Source organism: Ochotona princeps, chromosome 12 (assembly GCF_030435755.1).
Source record: "Ochotona princeps isolate mOchPri1 chromosome 12, mOchPri1.hap1, whole genome shotgun sequence".
NCBI classification, from domain to species: domain Eukaryota; kingdom Metazoa; phylum Chordata; class Mammalia; order Lagomorpha; family Ochotonidae; genus Ochotona; species Ochotona princeps.
In genome coordinates this window covers 481,471-504,059 of record NC_080843.1, presented here as the reverse complement: position 1 = coordinate 504,059, position 22,589 = coordinate 481,471, and the positions used below count along the sequence as shown (strand labels likewise).

The 22,589-nt window shown below is 59.0% G+C and overlaps 1 protein-coding gene across 6 annotated transcripts in view; it reads left to right on the top strand.

The window, feature by feature from the left end:
• MCF2L (MCF.2 cell line derived transforming sequence like) overlaps positions 1–22,589 on the top strand; it is a 51,142-nt gene that overhangs the window by 11,048 nt on the left and 17,505 nt on the right. For 5 of the 6 annotated variants that reach the window (XM_058670572.1, XM_058670576.1, XM_058670575.1 and 2 more), the window contains exons 2-3: positions 12,447–12,530; positions 19,141–19,255. In XM_058670572.1, the coding sequence (XP_058526555.1) occupies positions 12,447–12,530; positions 19,141–19,255 (199 nt within the window). Of the gene's footprint in view, positions 1–5,461; positions 5,713–12,446; positions 12,531–19,140; positions 19,256–22,589 lie in introns of those variants that run through there. The other variant, XM_058670573.1, reaches the window with a different exon arrangement.

Sequence of the window (22,589 nt, the reverse complement as noted above, 5' to 3'; positions counted from 1 at the left end):
CGTTCATGTTTATTTTCCATGTTGGCAAGGCAGCCAGCAGAGACGTTGCCAAGTCCCCTTGGGTGCAGCCCGCCACTCTGAAAGTGTGAATCTGTGATAAGCGGACAGAGAGCAACCAGCGGGAGGTAGGCGTGCAGGCGCCTGCACCATGTGTGGTTCAGGTCCAGGGACACGGAGGGGGAGGACATGGCCTGCCCTTGAGGTGTTCTGGCCCCCCGGGCTCAGGGTGCGCAGTGCGCAGTGCTCAGAGCTGATTCCAGGCCCTGCAGAACGCTGGGGAGCGAGGGTTGGGGGTGGGCAGCTGGAGTAAGAACCCTGACCCCGTAGGGCGGCTGGAGGCTCAAACGTGTGGCTTGCATTGGGAAGCTGCGTCCTCAGGCCTGGGCCTTGCTCAGGGCCACCAGGACAGTTCTGAGCCTGTCCAGCACCATCTACTCCCTCCTGATGGTCACTGCTGAGGTCCGTGTGCCGCAGCCACAGGGTGCGGTGGTGAGGGCCATGCTGTATCCGTCACCCCAGGGAGTAAATGAAGCCAGGTGCCATGTCTCCGGCTTGGGGCTGCCCCATGAGAGTTGTAGGGCTGGTGCTTGGCCAGGGCTGTCCACTGGACAGAAGGAGCAGTGAATGGAGCCCAGCCCATGGGAGGGAGTTTGCAGCATAGAAGGGGCAGTGGATGAGTCCTGCCACAGCAGCAGGAGCCAGCAGGCCAGCTTGCCGGCACATTCTGTCAACACAGCCAGGACACCACCAGGCCCAGTACCCGTCTCCCAGACAGCTCAGCCCACCAGTACCATGCCCACGTGCCCAGTTCTGAGCCTACATAAGCTGGCCGAGCTCTCCCATCATCTCTGAGCAATATGGGGCCAGCTCACGGCCAAACACGGGGGTGGCATCTGGCAGCACTGTAGCGCTGGCGCCCGATTCCTGGCTCCTCTCCGAGACCAGCTTCCTGCCAACGCCCGCCTCCCCAGCAGACTGCTGTGGCGGCTCAGACACTAGTCCCATCACCACAAAGGGCACACTGGCTGAATCACTGATCCGAGCCCAGCTGCTACAAGATTCGGGGTTCGTACACCCCTGGGGCTCACTCGCTGTGTCTCTCCATGCCAACACCGTCCAGTTCCCTGCGAAGTAATCAGAATCCTGACACAAGAAAGCCAGGGTGGCCATGAGGGCTTGGGGGCGCCTTGACATGCTCATGCCTGCGGGCACCGCTGAGCAGGACTGGACCAGATGCGGCTGCGTCAGGGGTTCCGTGCGACACATCTAGGCACTTTCCGTGACGTAACTCTATCTGGGGGAATGGCCTTCCTGTGCGGTCCCTTCCTCAGGGCACATCTGCGGGTCTCAGGAGCAAGACAGAGCCACGGGTCTCCAGCAGTGACGGGGTGCCGCCCATGACACCCTGGGCGCAGTTGTGTGCTGCCTGTCCCAGCCAGGCCCAGCCCCACCTGGAAAGCTGCCTGCTCCCGCGTTCCACACCTTATGAAACTGCTGCCCAAACAGACACACCTGGTGGCCGCCCCCACGCACCCAAAGCCCGCCTCTGGCCTCTAGGTGCACAGCCTGCCCGGGCCGCGCAGCCATGCTGTCAGGCGCCTCCGAGGCAGCAGCGAGCCCTTGGCGGACCCCAAGACGTCTTCCTGCACGCGTGTGAGGAAAGCAGGCTCCTGAGGACAGGCAGCGGCTGGCAGGGAGCTCAAGGCTCCCCCCTCGCCCTCCCAAACCCTGGCCCAGCAGGTTTGTGACGGGGAGGAGGAGGAACTTAGGATGCCTGACAGCCCACCCCTGGGGCAGTTCCTGCCAGGCCAGCTCTCCCCGAGCTCCCGATGCCCCCTGACCCCTCAGGCCGGCATCTGTGAACCATGGTGGCCTTGCCAGATGAACGACCACGCCCTCCTAATCCCTTTACCAGGCTGCACCCGTGTGTGCTGTTGGCCACATGCACCTGCCCAGAGCCAGGCGGTCCTGTGTTTGAGCTGAGAGTGCTGGGTGGGTGGAGGTGTGGCGCGGAGTGGCTGGGGCTGGGGGGACGCTCACTGTGCTGGCCGCCAGGCCCTGACCATGCAAAATAAAGCTGAAGGTGAGGCCTGCCACTGGCCTGGCCTCCAAACAGCAAAGCCGGAGAGCTGGCATCCAGGGCCTTGGGAGCAGCTGGAGCTGGGCAGGCGGGGAGCCGTGGGCAGGCAGCTGGGGCACCTGACTGCTGGGGTGGGGTCTGAGCATTCTGGGGCAGACGGGTGACTTTACTTGCCTGGCTGCTGAAGAGAAGCTGGTAGGAAGTGGGAAGGTTTATTTCTCGCTCGTGAGAGACAGAGAGAGAAGGAGAGCATGCACTGGTTCACTCCCCAGATGGCCGCAACAGCCAGTGCCGGGCCAGGCTGAAGCCAGGAGCTTCATTCAGATTGCCCGTGGGGGTGCAGGGACCATTGCCTGCTAGCCGTGGGCTCGGACGTGAGGCCTGTCAGTCACCGATTATCAACCAATAATCTCGGATCAGGAGCTGGCAGGGGTGGGAGCAGCCTGAGACCCTCTCAAGGGAAGTAGTTAAGAGCCCTGTTGGGTTCCAGGCCTGTGGCCCTGCCCACTCAGGCCCAGGGTTCCCCCAAGCTCATCTGTGACCTCACTGTCCTTGTTGAGTTGCTGTGGGTCCCATGGATGTGGCCGAGTAAGATGGCGCCTGCTCATGGGTTAGAACGTTTGACTTGACAGTCACCTGAGCCAGCACACGGACGTAGCAGATAACTTCCTTGGCCAGCCGCCCACGTGCACCCTGCGAGGGCTCCATGATGGACACATGGGGCTGCCCTCACTCTCTGGCCAGCCCTTGTGGCACATCTGAAGAGAATTACCAGAGACCACAGGGGCGGGGCCACAGCCCACCAGTAGCCAAGGAGTCAGTTGTGTGCCCTCTGGGCCTGGGGCCACCTGCCCCCAGCTCAGTATCCCCCTCAGTGGAGCTGGAAACCTGCCTGCCCTCGGGCCACTTACCCGTGGGCAGCTGGTTCCTTCAGGGCTCCTGCACCCAGCAAGGCTGACTTGGTGCTCCGTCATTGGAGGGGGATGCTAGGGAGGCTGAGTACCCCATGGTGCAGTGCCAGGCAGGGCCAGCACCCAAACCTGGGTCAGGGGTCTCCAAGGCCCCTGCTTGTGTCACGTGGGGGTGGATGCACCTACTGAGGTGCGCCCCGACACTTCCTGCAGCCCCACCTGCAGTCACCCTCAGTCCCTGTCACCCCCCCAGAAGCACCCCCCATGTGCCTGCTGAGGAGGCAGCCCAGAAAATAGAGAGTGGCTGCCTGCCCAGGCGGCTGCGCAGTTAGCAGCACACAGGTCCGCACTGCCGAGGAGAAGGGAGAGTGTCAACCTGGCTGGGTCAGAGGTGAGGTCTTTGACCTTGGTGAGTTGGCAGTTGAAGGTGGAGAGCTTGGAGTCTCTGCCAGTAGGTGGAAGAGATGAGTAGTTGTAGCCACGGCGGTATGCCTGGCAGTGGGCGGATGGTGTGCCCAGTGCTATGTGGGCAGTAGGTGGGGCAGCCCCAGAACCTATCCCTAGGTGAGCTCGGGCGTGAGTGACCAAAACCACCCATCTCCGCCACTCCCTGGGGCTTGCATCCCAGTGGACAGTGTGTGAGGAGGGGTCACCTCTCTTACAGACCTTGAGTCTGCCAGGTGCACTGAGCATGCGAAGTCTATCATGGGATAATTGCAGGGTGACAAGGAGGGGGCTTGGGGTGCTGATGGGTACCCCCAAGCATGGCACCATCTGTATTCTAAGAACCATCTGCCCAGGGCCCTCAGTGGGCAGACACCTTCTGGGGCCACTCATTCTCTCCAGGGCTTCCTGCTGTCATGTGGGTGCTGGGTACTTCCATGGCCCCTGAGGCCCCCATGGCAGGCCAGGCTGCCACCCGCCCTGAGCATGCTTCAGGAGAGGGGTGTTTGGTGTTTGGAGTGGGACATGCACTCAGTGTTAGAGTGGACTGCCCCAGGCCATGTCGAATGGAGAGGAGGACCCAGGCATGGAGTTGGCCGCCAAGCATGGGGAGTCGGAAGCTGAGAGCTGTGCCCCACTTGGGGGCCTTGGCGAGAGGCCAGGTGGAGGGTCAGTGACCCCAGGTGCCTCAAGTCCACAGAAAGAGGGAGGTAAAAATGCCCAGGCGCCTATGGGTGCATCACCATGGCAGCTGGAGTTGCCAGGCCCTGCATGGGCCCCTCCCCTGCCTTGCCATCTGGCTGTCTTGTAGACAGGAGCCGGGGCACCTACTGTGTGAAGCTGTGTGCTGCGGAGCCTGGACAGCCACCTCAGGCCCTTCCCACCTCCTGCCATGACCCTGTTCGGGAGCCCAAGGAAGGAGACAGAGGCCTCCCCATGCAAGCCGGAGGACATGGATGGACAAGCTGGTGTCTGACCACAGGAGCCAAGTCCACATGGGTCCAGACCCAGCAGCAGGACAGGTGCAGTGTGGAAAATAGTGTGTGTGTGTGTGTGTGTGTGTGTGTGTGAGCGTTGGTGGAGAGGAACTGGGCCAGGGGAGAGCTGTTTCCTCAGAAAGGCCGGAGACATAGGGGGGCAAGGGTCAGGTGACAGGAAGTGGGAGGCAAAGGGCACTTGGTCCGGGGTCAGGGGCTCAGGAGTTCAAGGGCAGGAAACAGGGGGACAGGGATGGGAGCTCAGCTAGGGGCCAGGGGAATGAGGGGTAGACAGGCTGGGGGGTGGGGGAAGGCCGAGTCAGAGACCAGACCGCCCCACAAGAGCCTGGAGCTTCGCAGGCCTCTGGGGGCAAGAGAGCCTGACACAGGACAGACCCTCACAGAGGCCTTCAAGGGTAGGCATCCTCAGCCCCTTTGGCTTCACTGCTCCTTCTGGCTGCTGAGGGACTGTGAGGGACCGAACTGTGGCAGGGAACCCAAGCTGCCGCTTCCTGCTCCTGCACGGGACCCTGGGAAGCCCCACCCTGGACAGACAGGTTCCTCTCCTGGCCCCCAGCCGATGCTGCCCTGGTCTGTTGGCTGTGTCCCCAGTGCCACCAGGGTGTTCTGTAGGTGGCCCCTGAGGTCACTGGGAGGCAGGCAGGTGGACAAAGCAGGTGCAGCTACCACCCGCTACCGCTGCGGCTCTTCCCTGTCCCCCATTGCCCCTGCCGTGGGTGTGTGGCTGGGCGGAGGTCCTGACCCCACACTGGGCCCATTCTCCTGGTGTCTCCTAGGGCTGGACTGGGCGAGTGGATGGGACCTAGGGCTGCACCTAGGGCTGCGACTCCGGTCTTACATCCCCAGGGCCAGCTCCTGATGGCTGAGCACGCGCGGGGCCCCTGCAGGGAGAGATCCGAAGGGCGACACGGGGAGTTGGAGCTGGCAGCTGGCAGGGGCTAAGCCGCCACCGGGATCGCAACAGTTAAACCGCCGGCAGCAGGATAAGCAAGGTCCTTAATCGGGGACATCTAATTGAGGCCGAGGGCAGGGTGGTGGCAGCTGCCCCTCGAGGCCAGCACACAGACAGCACGCGCGGCAGCCCGGGAAGGTGTGGGGTCCCCACACACAGCCCAAGATGGAGCTGTGCCTTCTTCCTTTGTGTGCGTGTGGCCAGCGTTCTGGGAAGCAGGTCGCTGGCCCCTGACCGACTCTGGCCAAGGCAGCATGACCTTAAGCCTGATGTCTCTGCTGTCCCAGGACATCACGGCCCTCTGGCTGCTCCTCAAGACCAGCACAGGTGCGTCCAGCACGTGGGGCCAGACAGGCGGACGGCTGCAACATCATGGGGGGTGAGCAGGGCCAGGTGGGGCGCCCAGGGGAGCCGGGCACTGGAACTGCACGGGGTGTGAGTCATGCTGGCTGGCCTGTGCCCCCCTGCTGTCCCGTTGGGCAGCACAGACGTGTGCACAGGTGATGGGGCAGCTGTCCCCGAGAGGCTGGGGTGAATTCCCTTCTCTAGTCCTTTGTTCAGGATCCCCACAGCCTCGCTCAGAAACGGTTGCTAAGGGGCTGCAGCGCCCTGCCCTGGGGACACCTGTCTGGCTCTGTCCCTGCGCTGGCCTGTGACCCTGCGGCAGGGTCAGGGAGGCGGAGGGCTGGCTGCGTCACAGGTGCTCTCGGCATGGACATTAGAGAGGAGGGCCTGGGCCTCCGGGGTCACAGCCAAAGAGTGCGAGTGTTGATTTTGAAGTCACTGGTCATAATTCTACTTTCCCCATGTGTGGTTGCTAAATATTGAGGAATGTGGCATAAAATAAGGATTATTGTGAATTTTAATTCATCGAACAGTAATTTTAACTGACAGCAGGTAAATATCCACAGTGCCGCCTATTCCTTAAGAGATTCATGTGTTTGAGAGACAGAGTAACGAAAGAGTAAGAAGCAGAACGAGAGAGAGAGGTCTGACGTCCGAGCAGCGTCGGGCCAGGCTGAAGCCAGGCCTTCCCAGGAGCCGCCCGCCTGAGAGCAGACCAACCGCTTCCAAAATCCACTTCCTTCCCGCTCAGAAAGCAGGGTGAGAGAGAACAACCAGGCCTCCGGTCAAACATCACATGTGATGCCAGCACTGCAGGCAGAGCTTAGCCCACCGAGCCACAGGCTCAGCCCTCAGTAGTGATGTGATGGAGATTGGTATGATGAGGACACTCAGTGTGTGAGAAGATGAGGTGAGGAGACTCAGGGTGTGAGGTGACGAGACTATGAGGAGGTGAGGAGGCTGTGTGAGGAGGTAAGGTGAGTACACGTGGTGTGTGAGGAGGTGAGGAGACTCGGTGTGTGAGGAGGTGAAGAGACTCAGTGTCTGAGGAGGTGAGGTGAGGAGACTCGGTGTGTGGTGGGCCCGTGTGTGACACCGGCTCATGTAGCAGGTTCCCCGGCAGTTCAGTTCTGTTGCCTTAGATGCGGATCCGGCCACGATGACGTCATGGGTCTCTGAGAACAGGAGCCCAGTGCCTGGGAGGGCAAGTGTTTTCTTTCGTATCTCAAGTCAGTGTTTGAGGCCCTGGTGTGGTCTCTCAGGGAAGCTGAGAGGGTGTGTGTGTGTGTGTGTGTGTGTGTGTGAGAACAACAGTTGCGTTCTTTGGTGGGAGGGCTTTGCCAAGACCGCCCCATGCGCTCCTGCAGGCCTGGAGCTTCAGATGCTCAGGCAGCCGAGGTGTGCCAGGGTTTGTGGCTGCTGGGCAGTTGCCACAATGTTGAAGTCAGCCACAGAGTCACCAGCAGCACACGCACGACAACATACTCTAATAATTTACAGCTTGGGAATTGTTTTTGGAATTTTCCTATGAAATCTCTTTGGGATGTACCTTCCACGGGCCCACGGAGCGTCAGGCCGCACGACTGCGGCTGCATGGCACGCGCTGCGCTCTCCGGCCTGGGACTTGGGGACACACGTGACCGCTGCGGTGCCTCCTGCCTGTCGCTGACCGCCTGCCTTTGATCGGGGGACGGAGCAGAGTCCTGGCGGCCCTCCAGAATCGCTGCCCGAGGACCGCTCCGAGCCGGTGGTGACCCTAACTCCTCTAGCTTGCCCTCTGCAAGCGCCCAGCTTTCCCCGCGCGTTTCCTGCGGGATTGCTGAGACACGCAGGCATTTGCTGCTGCCAGTGGAGAGTGCTTCTCCGCTCTGGCAGCCTCTGTGGCCTCCTGCCCCAAAGACGTGATCTATGAGTTAGGGAGACAAGCGAGCGGCGTAACACCCGGGCCTGAGCGCTCAGAAATACCCCTCCTCTAAATGACGGTGTGAGGGGGGTGTCTGTGAGTCTGTGTCACTGTACATGTGTGTGAGTGGCCATGAATGAACAGAGTGAGAGTGCAACATGCATGGGTGTGACGTATGTGTGAGAGTACATGTGACTACATATTCGTACATGTGACATAGATGCTCATGTGATGTCTGTGTGTGAAGTGGTGTGTGTATGCATGTCAGTCTGGATGTGTGTGTGCGCCTGTGACCCCTGCAGGCGTGTCAGGGTGTGTGTGACTTCAGGGACCAGGTTAGCAGTGGGAGCACGTGGGATGGGCCTGCTGTGGTTGTACCTGACCTGAGAAGGTCGGCTGAGAGACTGATGCTGCAGACCCCCCACTGCAGGACCCCTGGCTCAGGCGGGGCCTTTGGCAAGGTCACCTCATAACGCACTAGGAGGTTCCACGCACAAGCCGTTGTGAGTGGATCTGTGAGGATGGAGGCCCATCCCTGCTGGGCACCTACTTCCTGTACAGGCATAGCGCCTCCTGCACGCCTTGGGCTGGGGCTGCAGTCCCTGGGAGACCCCGTGCCCTGTGGGGAAAAACCAGGCACACTGTAGAGTGATGAGGGGCATGTGGGGAGATCTGCCCAGGGGCCTCACTTGGCAGAGGGTCTGACTTTGGAGACCTGGTCCTTCCCTGGTAACCCCTGACCTTGGGACCCACCTTGGCCTCCCTCCCAGGCCTGGCTTTGCTGCTGGGCTTTCTCCTGAAGGACAGGCTTGGCTCCAGGGGAGGCAGAAGGCTGGCTCCTGAGACCATGCTTGGGGGCCTCTGGGTGCGAATGCCTCATCTGTGCTTCCCCAACAGGAGTAGAAGTGTCTTCTGTTCAGTAATGGAAGGCACACACTGACCCTGCTGTCCCGAGTAGGAGGTGGGCTCCGTGGGCACAGCCCGCCTTGTCCTGTTGACAAGCAGCGCCCATGGCTCTGTGGGATGGGGAGGAGGCCCAGGGAGGGCAGGCCAGCTGCCCTGGTTACACAGCGGAGCAGGGCCGCCGTGGGCTGCAGGCCTGGCAGCCGGCTCACATGACAGTTCCGCGAGGTCCCTGCTCAGCAAGGTGAGGCCAGGTGGCCTGGTCGACTGTGGGAGTGCTCAGTGGCGTGGAGAGGGCGGGTCGCAGCCCTCAATTACAGGGCTTTGGTCCGTTGTCTCCGGGAGGCCGCCCACCTGACCGACACCCTCGCCCAACACCGGTGTGTGCAGTAGGGCTCCTTGAAAGTGTCTGCTGTGTCCTGCCCCATCCAAGTGTCCCGCACAAGCCACCCCTGCCCCCTGTAGCACATGACCCCCTGGGTCTTGGAGTGTCAACGGCTGAAGGCAAACCCTGGCATGCCAGGGGAGAAGCGATTACCTGCAGGCATGGCAAAGCTGGCCACTGCTCCCCCAGGCCATGTGTAATGCCCGCCAGGCCCACTGGCCCCAGACTGCCCCAGCAGCTGTGCACCACGCCAGCACCCAGTGCCCAGGAAGTCAATCCCATTGCCCTGGGTCCGCCAGTGCCCCGGGGCAGGCAGGAATGCTGGGGCCTCCAAGAGGGGCAGCTGGAGTCTCCCACACATAGAAGGACCTGAGTTCAGCTCCCAGCTTTGGCAGCAGTGCCCCAGTCAGCGGTGTGTCCAGCGTGAGGGTGAGGGACAGAAAATATCAGGTGCACTGGAAGACTTGCCGACTGTCCAGCATGGGGTGCCAGGTGTCTAGGGACGCTCCCTAGACTGCACTGGGCGCTGTGGGTCTCCTGGGACTGTCCCCATATCCACCGACCTGCCCTGGTCCCCCAATTCCCACAGTCTAGGCAGCTCAGAAGTGACTACTCCTTGGCTGGATCTGCCTCTTTCTGCTGGCTGGCTTGGGGGCGTCAGCCCACGTGGGGCCTTTGTCGCAGCCTGATCCCTCCGCAAGCAGCACTAAAAATACCTGAGATTGCATGGAAGGAGGGGGAGGGGCCAGCAGAGGATGAGCCGGGCACCCTGCCCCATGCCTCCCACCCCCGCCCGAGGCCTAGAGCTGCCCAAGCCTCCGCTCCCAACCCGGTGGCCTCCCTCTTCCCACTTCCCTCTCCATGGCGCCTGCGACAGCGCCCCATCCACCCAGCCGGACCTGGAGAAATGTTTTTTTTGTCGCTTGGCTCCTTAACAGGTGGAGATAATGGAGTCATTAGACAGCCCGCCGTGGGCCTTGGTGGAGGGTCTTGGTGGAGCCCTGTCTTCTGCTGTCCTTTGGGGGTGGGGCCGTCGGGGTCACCAGCAGCGCCTGCTTTCCAGCAAGTTCCAGGTTCCCTCTCATCTGCCAGAAACAGGTGTGGGTGTCCCACCCTGCTTCTGGCACCTTCTCTCAGTTGCTGGGAGTCAGGTGGGAGTCAGCCAGCTCCACTGGTGGCCAGGAGCATATGAGGTGCTGCCCCGGACATCCCTACTGACTTCTGGGATGAAACTGTCCTAAATTAAAGCAAGGCTCCCAGCCAGTTAGCAGAGGAAGGGACATTAGTCTGAACGGAAAGACCACAGGGACCGCACCCGCCTGCCCTGAGGCATGGCCAGGGTTCTGGAATAAAGCAGCGCCAAGGTGGGGGGTGCTGTGGCCTTAGGATCAAGCCTGCCCCTCCTTCCCCACCCCGACCCCTTCCACACAAAAGCCTCCTTCTCTTTGCCTTGTGCACATCTGGCCCTGCTGGGGGATCTGCGGGCACCAGGCTGCACTTGGGTGACTTTGGAGACCTAAGGTCACCCGACTTCCTGTCCCAGGCGACTGACAGGTCACTTTTGGAGACCTCTGCATCTCAGTAGGGCCACTGCTCTGAGCTTTTCTCAGTCTCCAGTCCAACAATTTTGCCTATTTGGGGGAGGGACAGATTGAGGAAACTGAGGAGGAAGTGGTGGGAACCCCAGGCCCCAGGCATCTGTGAAGGGCTATGTGGATTCCGGGTCAACTGGCTAGAAGAGCCCCCAGCCACCCTTGGTCATAAGCATAGCCCATGATGACCCAGGCCATCCGTGATGTGGTGTGAACCCATCTGAATAGGTCACTTGGAGGCCCAGCGTTTAGAATCAGTGCTGGCTCAGGGTCCCTGCAAGCGTGGGGGTGGGCAGTGGGCCTGGGCTATGGTTCCTGCAGTCTTGCGCCAGGGACACCCACAGCAGGGCTGGGCACTGGGCAGTGCTTTGGCTGCATGCCGCCTGTAGGTTGTAGAGGAACCTAGCCTCGTGTTGGGGTGAGGGAAACCTGGACATCCCTCCCTGGTCTACGTCATGGTCCCTGAAGCCATGAGCCAGGGACAGCCACATCAGGGGTGGGGAGGTGTGCGGGTAACCGAGGAGCTGAGGAGCAGGCACCAGAGTCAGAGGAGAGACCGTGCGCAAAGCCAGCCTGCCCCTGTCCCAAGCAAGGGCCTCTGGCCCCAGGCAGCCAGCCTCCGGCTGTCCAGGGCTATGGACACTTTCCTGAGTAAAACCACTGTTCACCATGTGTGATTGTCCATGTCGGCCACTCACACACACGTGGTCTTCCAGCGTGGGCACTGCCATCCACAAGAGTCCTGGGAGGAGCAGGGCTAGCACCTCAGGACAGCTGTTCCTGGGACCTAGACAAGGTGGCCGTAGCCTCTCCCAGGGGTGTGAGCTTCACACCTGCTCATGGGGATGATTTCCATGGGAACCGTTGCCATGATGTCAGGTTGTGGCTGTGAGCTGCACCTCAGTGAGCGTCCATGTTTGCCTCTGTCCCGGTCCTTCAAGTGCCATTGCCTGTGGCTGTGGTGGCTCCCTGTCCCAAAGGTGCTGGCAGCCGTGGGCTAACAGGTGTGTTTGAAGAGCTGCCATGTTTACCAGCGCTGCCGTGCAGGACCGGACAAGCAGGATGTGAGCCGGGAGCCGGGGGTGTGACGGCGGTGCTGGACCTAGCGGGAGTCTTGTGTCAGACCCAGGTGTCTGCGGTCTGGGTCTCCGAGCTGTGAGGAGGCAGTATTGAGGGGCTTGGTGCCAGGAGCGCAGGGATGGCGCTTTGGGGAAAGCATGATGTTTGGAGCTGCAGCTGCTGCTGACGGGAGCCCTGGCACCGGCCTGAACTACTCAGAAATGCCCAGCACTGACCCACCCCCTGCCACGCAGACCAGAGCAGGTGGGGCCCCAAGGCCCAGCACCATCCTGCAGTGAACTTCAAGCCTGTGGCCACTCGCTCCTGCCAAGCCCCCTCCCCCCCGCCCTGCTCTCACTGCAACGGGAGACGCTCTCCGTGTCACCCAGACCCCTGGTCTAGCCCTGGGGCCCATCTGAGTCACTGAGGCCTGGGTTCCACCTGTGGCTGCCGACTTGACCATGCTGAGCAGGTGTGTGTGAGCCAGAGTTGGGCACAGACCAGGGCTCTCTGCTGTGGGTTTCGGGCCCGGCACAGGGTGGGTTCCCTGTTGGCCATCAGGTCCTTCTGCGGGCAGCAGGTGGGGGCTCCGGTGGTGCCTGGACCACCTCCAAGGTGTGGGTGCGGACAGAGACCAAGGCGTCTGTTTAATTTGTGAGTCAGATCCAAGCCCGCCCCGGGGCACCCCCAGGCCTACACATCTGTCCCTAGTTCTCTGTGCTCTATAAACCTTATATCCAAATCACTCGACACGCAGCCTTGTGTACCTCCAAGTGTTGGCAGTGGCCAGTCCATGGGGTTGTGGGAAGGCGGGGCACAGGCAGGGCAGGGGCGGAGCCACCTCTGAGTGACAGTGCCATCTGCTCTTCCTCAGATGAAATCATGCACCAGGACGTGGTGCCCCTGTGTGCCGCCGACATCCACGAGCAGCTGAAGAAGCGCTTTGCTTACCTGTCAGGTGAGTGCCACCAGCCGGGCTGCGCCTGGGCACTGTGAGCTGCCCCCAGCTGGCTTTGGTGGTCGCTGTGATGAGGTGGCTGTGAGGCCCCTGTGAATCACGCAGCTTGGTGCTGGCGGGCGGCCATCAGAAACAGGTGGGCAGTGGCAGGTTGCCAGGAACCTGTGGGGGACCCTGGGTGTGGGGGGGTCACAGGTGGGGGCAATAAAGGCCACCCTGGGCAGCTCCAGCTACAGATGGGCTGGGCTGCCTGGCCAGTACTATGACTCACTCGTGGTCAGCGCTGGCTTTCTGTGCTCTGCCGGCTGCTCCACGCCCCCCATCCTCTTCCCAGACCTGACCTTGGCCCAGCCCCCACTGCAAGTCCCCAGCCTGCCCAGCGTGCACCCTTCCTCAGTTGCTCACCCAGCCAGCACCTGTCCAGGTGAAAGCGCCGAGTGAGCCAAGTGTCGGTGGCGGGCCTGCGCTGCCCAGTGGGACTCCCCGGGAGGTTCAGTGAGCGACCCACAGCCTCCCTGACCATGGACAGGCCTCCTGTTGTGCTGTGCTCCTGCTGGCTGCTGAGAGCCCTGTGGCAGCTCACTTGCAGCCAGCCAGGACAAGGCCAGGAGCCGGACTCCGCACCTAGGGCAGCCAGGCCCAGGAGGCTGTGAGCTGATAACCGGGGGCAGATGACTTCACAGTGAACGCAATGGAGAACTTGCGTGCCTGAACCCATGCTGCTCTCTGCCCACTGGGTCTCCATCCGCGTTCTCGGGAGCACCTTATGTCCGGGCTGTTCAAGAAAAATCCTGCGGGGTCCCCCCCACTCGCATATCCCCCTCAGGACAGGCAGGGGCTGCCCCGCTGGGGATGGCCCTACACTGGCACCTTTGGCTCAGCCCCCTTGTGATGTGACCGAATCCCAACCACCCCACTGGGCTTCAGGTCACCTCACGAAACACCTTTAGGTGAGTCAGAAATTTGCTCCCTGCCTTCGTAGGCAACATGGTGCCTGGCAGGCTGCACACACAGTCCCGGGACGCCGCCTTCCCTGCACCCTGTAGCTCCTGCTCGGGCCATGAGGGGAGCGGCTCTCCTTCCTGGTGTTTTACCGGCAGCCCCATTTCATCAGCAAATGTAACTGAACAGCTTCTCAAATCAGGCACCGTGTTAGCAGATGAGCAAAGCATTTTAAGGTTAATCCAAGAAGCTTCCGGAAGACTGGAGCTGTGGCTTCCAAGAGCTCTCTGTTCCCAGCAGCTGGTCACAGAGGACTCCGATTCACCCCAGTCCTGAGGTGGCTTCTCAACCCTACTTTCTGAGGCTTTTGAGAGAAGCTTCAGTGGCCCTCCCCTCCCAACATGGAGATGTGTGTGGACTGTTTTAGGCGGTGAGGGAGGGCCCTGCACGTGAGAGCCTGGGCTGGGAGGAATGGCAAGGCCCACCCTGTAGTCTGCCTGCTGCAGGCCTTCCGAGTGGCAGACGTGCCTGCTGCTGAGCCAGTGCCTGGCACGTACCTTACAACAGGAACCTTCCAGGTGGCCAAATTCACTTCACACCAGTTACATGTGGGGTCACCCTCACTGTGGGGCTGAGTGACCCAAATCCTGCCCATGTGGGGGCTTCCCTGAAGTGGCTGTGTCCTTCTTCCAAGGCAGCCAGGTCCAACTCTGAGGTGTCTGAGGGCTCACTTGCTCACTCAAGGTACCCAAGGTGATCACTCCCGTGTTGGGCATCACCACCGGCTCTGTAAGAGCAAGTTAACCCTGGGGCCTCAGTTCTCAGATCGCTCTGCCTTGAGTGTCACACTCAGAGCTACAACGGGAACAGGACAGTATGTGGCTGAGCAACTGGTGAACCTCAGAACAGCACGCTGCCACATGCCCCAGCAACCCTGCAGAGCCATGGCTGGCCCCAACTGGGAAGCAGCATCTTGGCCAGGCATTGTGGGAGGAGGCTGCTGCAGCCTGTGCTTCTGGAGACCTCAATGGAGGGAGAACCCCGTGATGCTTGCTGGGTGGGAGTCGTCCTGGGGAGCTGGCCTGGCAAATGACTGTGCTCTGAAGGGAGACCACCTAGCTCCTCCCTTCCCCCCAAGCATCAGTCTTGGTTTGCGGATATGGAGCCAAGCTCTGTTCTGACTCGGGGAATGCTAGGCAACTCATATGAGAGCAGTTTCCAGGGTGAGGGTGGAGCTCATGTCTCCCCCAGGCCTGCGACCCTGGGAACAAGAGGGACGGATGTTGTGGGGTGCTGTGCACGCACGTGGTCCTACTGCAGACACGCCGAGTCCCCTGTGTGCTCGGGACAGATCTGGCAGAGGGGACACAGTGTGTCTGTTCCATGTCGTGCGTGTGCGGGGGTGGATGAGGAGCACAGGGAAGGGCTGCTGCTGTGGACACACCAGCTCCGTCATCTCCCCTGCTCACTGTAGCCAAAGTTGCTACAACTGCTCAGACTCTGACCTCCCCAGAACACCTCTGGAGCTTCAACTCAAGTGTCAGGCATTTCACCAACACAGAGAGGCACAATTTCAAGGATAAAATCAAGCCCCCCCCCAAAAAAAAAAGTTCCAGAAGAGATAACAGGTGTGTGTAAAAACCAACATGGAAACACAGGCACCATGAATAAGGAAGGCAGTGTGACTCCCCAGGGCAGCGCAAGATACAGTAAGTATTGGTCGGTGAAGAGGAGGAGATTGACAAAATGCCTAAAAAAAAACCAACAGTTTTCACCGTGACATGTGGTGATCAAGCTTTCAGAGGGAACACCAGAGTGTGTGGGAGAGAAATGCCAGGATGCCCTTAAGGGATCCCCCAGAAGATGAAGAGACACCCGACAGGTCAGGATGTGTGAGAGCATCCAGGACCTCAAAGGAAAAGCTGGCCGTTCAGAACATGTCACCCAATGAAGCTCCCACACCTGAAGGGGAAATAAAAACCTTTCAAGATTAGCAAAAACGGAAAGCCAGCCTTGCAAATATCCCTTACAGATGTGCTACACACAGAAACAGAGACCTTCTGCTTCATGAAGAAATGTGACGGCCAAGCACCTCGCAGGGACAGAGCGGGCAAGATGCAGAATGGCCAGCAGGACCAGCGGTGGGCAAGGAGAGCCAGTCACCACTCCCCAGCAGGAATCCGGGAACCAGAAGATGGAGGCCTGCGGAATGCAAGAGCCAGTCTCTGCCCCATGCTGCCTGCGGAAATCCAGTGAGCACTAACCAAAACCCTGACTAGATATTCCGCGCCAATGGAAATCAGACACCTTAGCAGTAGCCATTCTTACATCAGAAAAATGGTCTTTGTGCCAAGGCAGTTACAAGAGGCAAAGAAGGTCGTTATGTAATGACTAAGGAGTCAGTTCAACAAGATGTGACGGTCAGAACAGTGTATGTGCCCGTGCTGGGACAACACGTTCTAAGAAGCAAGTTAGCCTGCCTAGAGGAGACCCCAAGAATACGTCGGTAACAGGAGTGTGGCTGCCTAGAGGAGACGGACAGTGTACTGTAACAGAGGCTGCAGCACTGTGTTTGACGGACAGGTCGGGAAGAGCGGAGCCGACTGCAGTGCGGCCACGTGGACCTGCGCCTCCCCTCTGGACGCCTCAGCGCACGTGGAGCTTCCTTTAGGATGTGTCTTCTGCGTATGTCATATGCATCTGCCAGGCATAAGACAAATGTCAGCAAGTCATTAAAAAACTTGATATTATGTATTATATAGCTTTTCTGACTACTGTGAAATGAAGCCGGAAATGATCACTAAATCACCCCTAGAAAATCTACAAGCACGTGGTCACGAATGAACAGGGTTACAGGAAGAATCAAATGCGGTGTTGGGACCCTGCACCCGCGTGGGAGACCTGGAAGAGGCTCCTGGCTTCCAGTCGGCCACTTGGGGAGTAGCCACCAAATGGAAGATCCTTGTGTCCCTTGCTGCCCGAGTCCACCAAGCCTTGAAGGAGACAGTAAACCAAGTTCTCCTGAACGGGGAATCCTTCCACACTCAGTCCACGGGGCCAGCCCTATCTTACATCCAAGGTAGAGCGTGATCCAGCCAAAGAAGAGTCCATGACATTGACCGTGGGGCGTCCAGGGGCAGAATCCTGCCCAGATAGCAGTGCATCGGAGCATCCGCCCTGACCCTGCGACGTTTGTCCCTGGCGTGCAGGGACGGTTCCACAGGCACCAGAGTGACGTATCGCATCAACTAAAGATCAGGCTCACCCCCACACATGCAGAGGAAGTGTCCAGTTAATGCAGTATCCCTTCATGATAAGAAAAGAAACCTTGAGGGCCCGGCACAATAGCATAGCGGCTGATGTCCTCACCTTGAACACACCAGGATTCCATATGGGCACCGATTCTAATCTGTGCAGCCCTGCTTCCCATTCAGCTCCCTGCTGGTGGCCTGGGAAAGCAGTCAAGGACGGCCCAAAGCCTTGGGACCCTGCACCCGCGTGGGAGACCTGGAAGAGGCTCCTGGCTCCTGGCTTCGGATTGGCTCAGCTCCAGCCATTGCAGCCACTTGGGGAGTGAACCATCACATGGAAGATCTTCCTCTTTGTTTCTCCTCCTCTCTGGTAAAAAAAAAAAAGAAGAAGAAGAAGAAGGAAAAGGAAAGAAAAGAAACCTTGAAACATGAGTACTGAAACAACACGTCTTAGCAGAATCCAGGTAGTTTGACAAACCCACGGTCGGCACCATCGCCAAGGGGGAAAGCTAGCAGCATGTCCACCGAGCCAGCAGCAGGCAAAGGGGCCCACTCGCAGCATGTCCACCGAGCCAGCGGCAGGCAAAGGGGCCCACTCGCAGCATGTCCACCGAGCCAGCGGCAGGCAAAGGGGCCCACTCGCAGCATGTCCACCGAGCCAGCGGCAGGCGAAGGGGCCCACTTGCCACTACTGCTCAGGACAGTTATGGAAGTCCTGGCCAGAGCCAAGAGGCCAGAAAAAGAAGCCAAAGGGGACGGAAGTCCGACTATCCACGCGGAGACGCCTGGGCTCATGGAGAACTCAGTGAAGAGAAGACACGTAATCCAAGCACGGTTTCAACCTTGGGATAAATTTAACTGAAGTTGTAAGAGATTTCTGTGGTTAGAATTACAGAACATTAGAGAGAAATACAAGATCCAAGTAAGGGAACATGACCTCCGTGTTTGTGGGTTAGAATAACGAATATCATTCTGTTACCTTAAACAATTAACAAATTTAATGTGTCCTTGACCAAAATACAAAGGACATTCTGCACAGATCTTGGGGAGAAAACCCTAAAATTAATTTCTCAGGTTTATGTAATTATCGAAAAAACCGAGTTGCACAGAGTGAAAGACCAAGATTAAAAGGGTTCCTCCAGCTGCTGGCTCATGTCCACATGGCTACGATGGCTGGGCTGGGCCAGGCTGCAGCAGGGCCCTGGAGCGCCCTCCGGGTCTCCCAGGTGCGCGCAGGGAGTTGGGTCAATGATGGCACAGCTGGCTCTCTCACTGTTGCCTGTATGAGATGCCGGCGTTGCGGGCAGCAGCTTAACCGGCTATTGCCACAAAGCCGGCCCCAATGCCTGAATTGTTACAGAAACACAAAGACTGCAAATAGCCAAAAGCAATCTTAAACAATAAAAATAAAGCTAGAAGCATCACAGTACCAAGCATCAAGCCGTTCTACAGCTGTTATAATCAAAACCGCCTGTACTGGTGCAAAAATAGATGTGTTGACTGAGGGAAAAAATAGAAACCCCAGAAATTACCCCACACATCTGCAAGCAGCTTGTCTGATAAGTGGACAAGTGAGCAGCGTGCTCCCCGACCAGTGAGGGCAATGCGGGTTTTCTCCAGTTTGAAACAGGACCCTCACAGCCCCTGCAAACATCAGCTCCCAGGGGCTCAGGTCCTGCCCCATGCCTGAAAATCCAATCAGTAGAAGAAAGAGGGGGGCATGTAGGGTGTTGGTGGCCACTCCCATCAGGCCCTCTCAAGCCGGAGGCGGTGCCCTCCCACCCAGGGAGGCGCCCCCACAGCCTGAGGTGGCCTCCCAGCCAGGGTTGCTCCCACAGTCAGGACCCAAGGCTGGGAGGTGCCCTCCTGCTCTTGGCTGCTGGAGGAGCACCTTCAGCGTGGCTCCCATGACTGTGGCCGCCGGGCATACCATGCAGATTCACTTATGCCTCACTCCTCTGCCCACGGGCAGCCTGCCCCTCCCCACTTCCCCTGGTGCCTGGCTGCTCCTCTCTCTCCCACCCTGGTGAACACAAGGTTGCCGGGCAGGGGAGATCTGAGGAGCTACTGGGCATCCCTGTAGCCGTGTGCTGTAGTCCTACACACAGCCTGGACGGCACTGAGGGGACGGGCCTTGTGGTACCCCAGGGTGGGGGGTGAGGCAGGGAACCGACCCACGAGATGGCACCATGTGTGTTCTGACGGAGTGTAGGGGACAGACCTGTTCCCAGAGTGGGGTGTGGGAGACACCTCAGAAGGCTGTGCCACACCATGCTGGGTCGTGTTTGAGACATGGGTCGCACAGCCTGTCTGCCTGCACGCCATTTCTTCCTGTGGGTTGATTCCCAGCGTCCTGGTGAGGCTCTGCTGGGCTGCCATGGTGGCCCTCACACTCACAGCCGCCCGGCTCTCTACAGGCGGGCGGGGCCAGGACGGGAGCCCAGTCATCACCTTCCCTGACTACCCAGCCTTCAGCGAAATTCCGGACCAGGAGTTCCACAATGTCATGACCTATCTCACTGGCATCCCCAGGTAGGTGGGTGTGGTTGAAGGGCCCTGTAGCCTTGACTGTGGCTGAGGTGCTGAGGTGGGTGTCCACTGGGATCCCAGGCAGGGCATCGAGGGTGGTCAGGGTTCAGGTGGGCCAACACCATCGTCAGGTTTCCTGTTGAACCTGCTTGGACATTGAGGCTCCAAGGGGCCTGGGGGCCTCCTGGGTTCAACCTGCCCCGCTGTCCTGCCTTCCCGACTCCTGCCACATTCTCCTGTCTGCCTGGGCTGGCCTCCCAGCAGGCAGGTCTGTGTGAGCCCAGGAGGCAATCTGTCCCTCCTGTGGCTCGCAGCCTTCTGACTGCTCCTTGCAGGGAGTGGCGAGCTGCCTCTGGCGCAGGTGGAAGCCACAGGCCCTGGGCTGACTCCGTCAGTGAGGCAGCACCATTCGTCCTGAGGCAGCCTCGCCACCCCAGTGGACGGCTGGTCCCAGATTGGACATGGGACCGGCGGAGCCAAGTTCCCGTGGGCTGTGGTTTCCTCCTTGGCTGCAAGCCGAGCCCGAGTCCCAGTAGGAAACTGGTGGAGCCATCCACCCGTCCAGGAGCAGAGGGACCAGGCCTTAGCACGACTGCTCTTCAAAGCCAATTCATCTGCTCTTCAAAGCCAATGTCTGCACAGTCAGCCCCCGCCCCAACAGGGAGCCACGAGCCATACGTAGGCAGACCCCATGTGTGTAGACGGGGTTCCCCTCCATGCACACCGTGCATAAAGGCAAGAATGTGCATGTGTGTTGGGTGTAGAGGTGTTCCCATGTGTGTTGTGTGCATGTGTGTGTTTGTTGTGCAAGCTTGCCTGTGGGGGTGTCTGAGTGTGTTGTGCTGTGTGTTGTGTAGGGGAGCATGTTGGGTGTGTCTGTGTCAGAGCTCTGGGTGTCTTGTGCGTTGATTGTTCAGGGTGTGTGCTGTGTGTCCCATGTGCACACATGCGTGTTACATGTCCCATGTGTGCATGTATGTGCTTGTTTCCTATATGTGCATGTGTGTGCTGTGTGTCCCATGTGTACATGTGTGTGTTGTGTAGGGGAGCATATTGGGTGTGTCTGTGTCAGAGCTCTGGGTGTCTTGTGCGTTGATTGTTCTGGGTGTGTGTTTGTGTGTGTCCCATGTGTATGTGTGTGCTGTGTGTCCCATGTATATATGTGTGCTGTGTGCCCCGTGTGTACATGTATGTGCTGTGTGTCTCATGTGTGCATCTGTGTGCTGTGTGTCCCATCTATATATGTGTGCTGTGTGTTGTGTAGGGGAACATGTTGGGTGTGTCTGTGTCAGAGCTCTGGGTGTCTTGTGCGTTGATTGTTCTGGGTGTGTGTTTGTGTGTGTCCCATGTGTATGTGTGTGTTATGTGTCCCATGTGTACATGTATGTGCTGTGTGTCTCATGTGTACATCTGTGTGCTGTGTGTCCCATGTGTGCATGTGTGTGCTGTGTGTCTCATGTGTACATCTGTGTGCTGTGTGTCTCATGTGTACATGTGTGTGCTGTGTGTCCCATGTATATATGTGTGCTGTGTGCCCCATGTGTACATGTGTGTGCTGTGTGTCTCATGTGTGCATCTGTGTGCTGTGTGTCTCATGTGTACATGTGTGTGCTGTGTGTCCCATGTATACCTGTGTGTGCTGTGTGTTGTGTAGGGGAGCATGTTGGGTGTGTCTGTGTTAGAACTCTGTGTGTCTTGTGCATTGATTGTTCTGGGTGTGTGCTGTGTGTGTCCCATGTGTAAGTGTGTGCTGAGTGTTCATGCTAAGTGTGTATGAGTTAGAGCTAAACGCCTATGTGTGCCTGTTGGCTTTGTGTGTATGTATGTTGTGTTGGGTGTGTGTGGTTGTATAATGTGTTTATTTGTGTAGTGTGTATTGCGTGTGATTGTGTGTTGTGTTGGGTGTGTGGTTATATGTGTATGTTGGGGAACATGCAGTTTCCTCTAGTGAGGTCCCTCCCTGCCAGACCCAGGGTCCCCTTTTCATATGTGACCACTCCTGAGTGGTGAGCCCGGTCCTTCCCTGCACACTGGTTAGTGGAAAGGACAGTGGAGGACAGGGGCTCACCCAGGTGCCGCCCGCAGAGCAGGCACCTCCCAGCCTGCAGCTTCCCAGGTGTTGGCCCGCGGGGTGGGGGCCATGCTGGGAGAGGTACGTCCTCACTGAAGCTGTAGAGACAACACAAGTGCAATTTCCGTCAGGGCACACCGAACCACTGTTTCTGGAAAATTCATGGCGAGTCCACAAGTGTGTGGGACAGTTACTGTGTGGGAGGCGAGGCACAGGTGGAGTACGGGAACCACTCAGGACGGGGGACTGAACCATGACAACTAGTCAGTTCCGCTCAGCCCCAGTGCGTGTGCATTTGTGCATGCTGTGTTGTGTATGTGTGTGTGGGATGGGCAGGAAGTGCCTGCTTAAGGCAGAGTGCCCCCTCTGGTGGACACACTGAGCCCTGCACCAGTCCTCTCCTTGGGGGCTGGGAGGCAGCCCCTCACACTGGCGTTCTGGAATGGCGAGGCTCTCTCAGCTGCAGCTTCAGGCAGGAAGCCAGAGGTGTTGGTGCCGACAGCCTGGCCTTCGGCTTCCCGAGGCCATCCAAGGGAGGGCAGCAGTTTCCCTCTGTCCAGCAGTATGTATCTGAAAGCCTGGATCCTGACGTTAGCTCGCTCTGGGCTACGGTGAAGAACAGGAGGCCCAGGAAGCCACACTGCCCTACAGCTGCTTGCCACATCTACATCCTGAATGGACACAGACAGGTGTCTCCAACCCTTGGGAGCAGCCCACCGCACACAGAATAGATGCTAGGCCCTGGGAATCAGATACTTTAGACTTATACCTGTTAGCTCCAAGATTCAACCCTGCCTGGAGGGTGCTCCGTGGCCATTAGAGCCTGCAATGGGCTGAGGGTACCTGTGTGTGCCTGTGATGGCCTGAGGGCACCTGTGTGTGTGTGTGTGTGTGTGTGTGTGTGTGTGTGTGTGTGATGGCCTGAGGACACCTGTGTGTGTGTCCGTGATGGCCTGAGGGCACCTGTGTGTGTCTGTGATGGCCTGAGGACACCTGTGTGTGTGTGTGATGGCCTGAGGACACCTGTGTGTCTGTGTGATGGCCTGAGGGCACCTGTGTGTATGTGTGATGGCCTGAGGGCACCTGTGTGTGTGTGATGGCCTGAGGACACCTGTGTGTGTGTGTGATGGCCTGAGGACACCTGTGTGTGTGTGTGATGGCCTGAGGACACCTGTGTGTGTGTGATGGCCTGAGGACACCTGTGTGTGACCGTGATGGCCTGAGGACACCTGTGTGTGTGTGATGGCCTGAGGACACCTGTGTGTC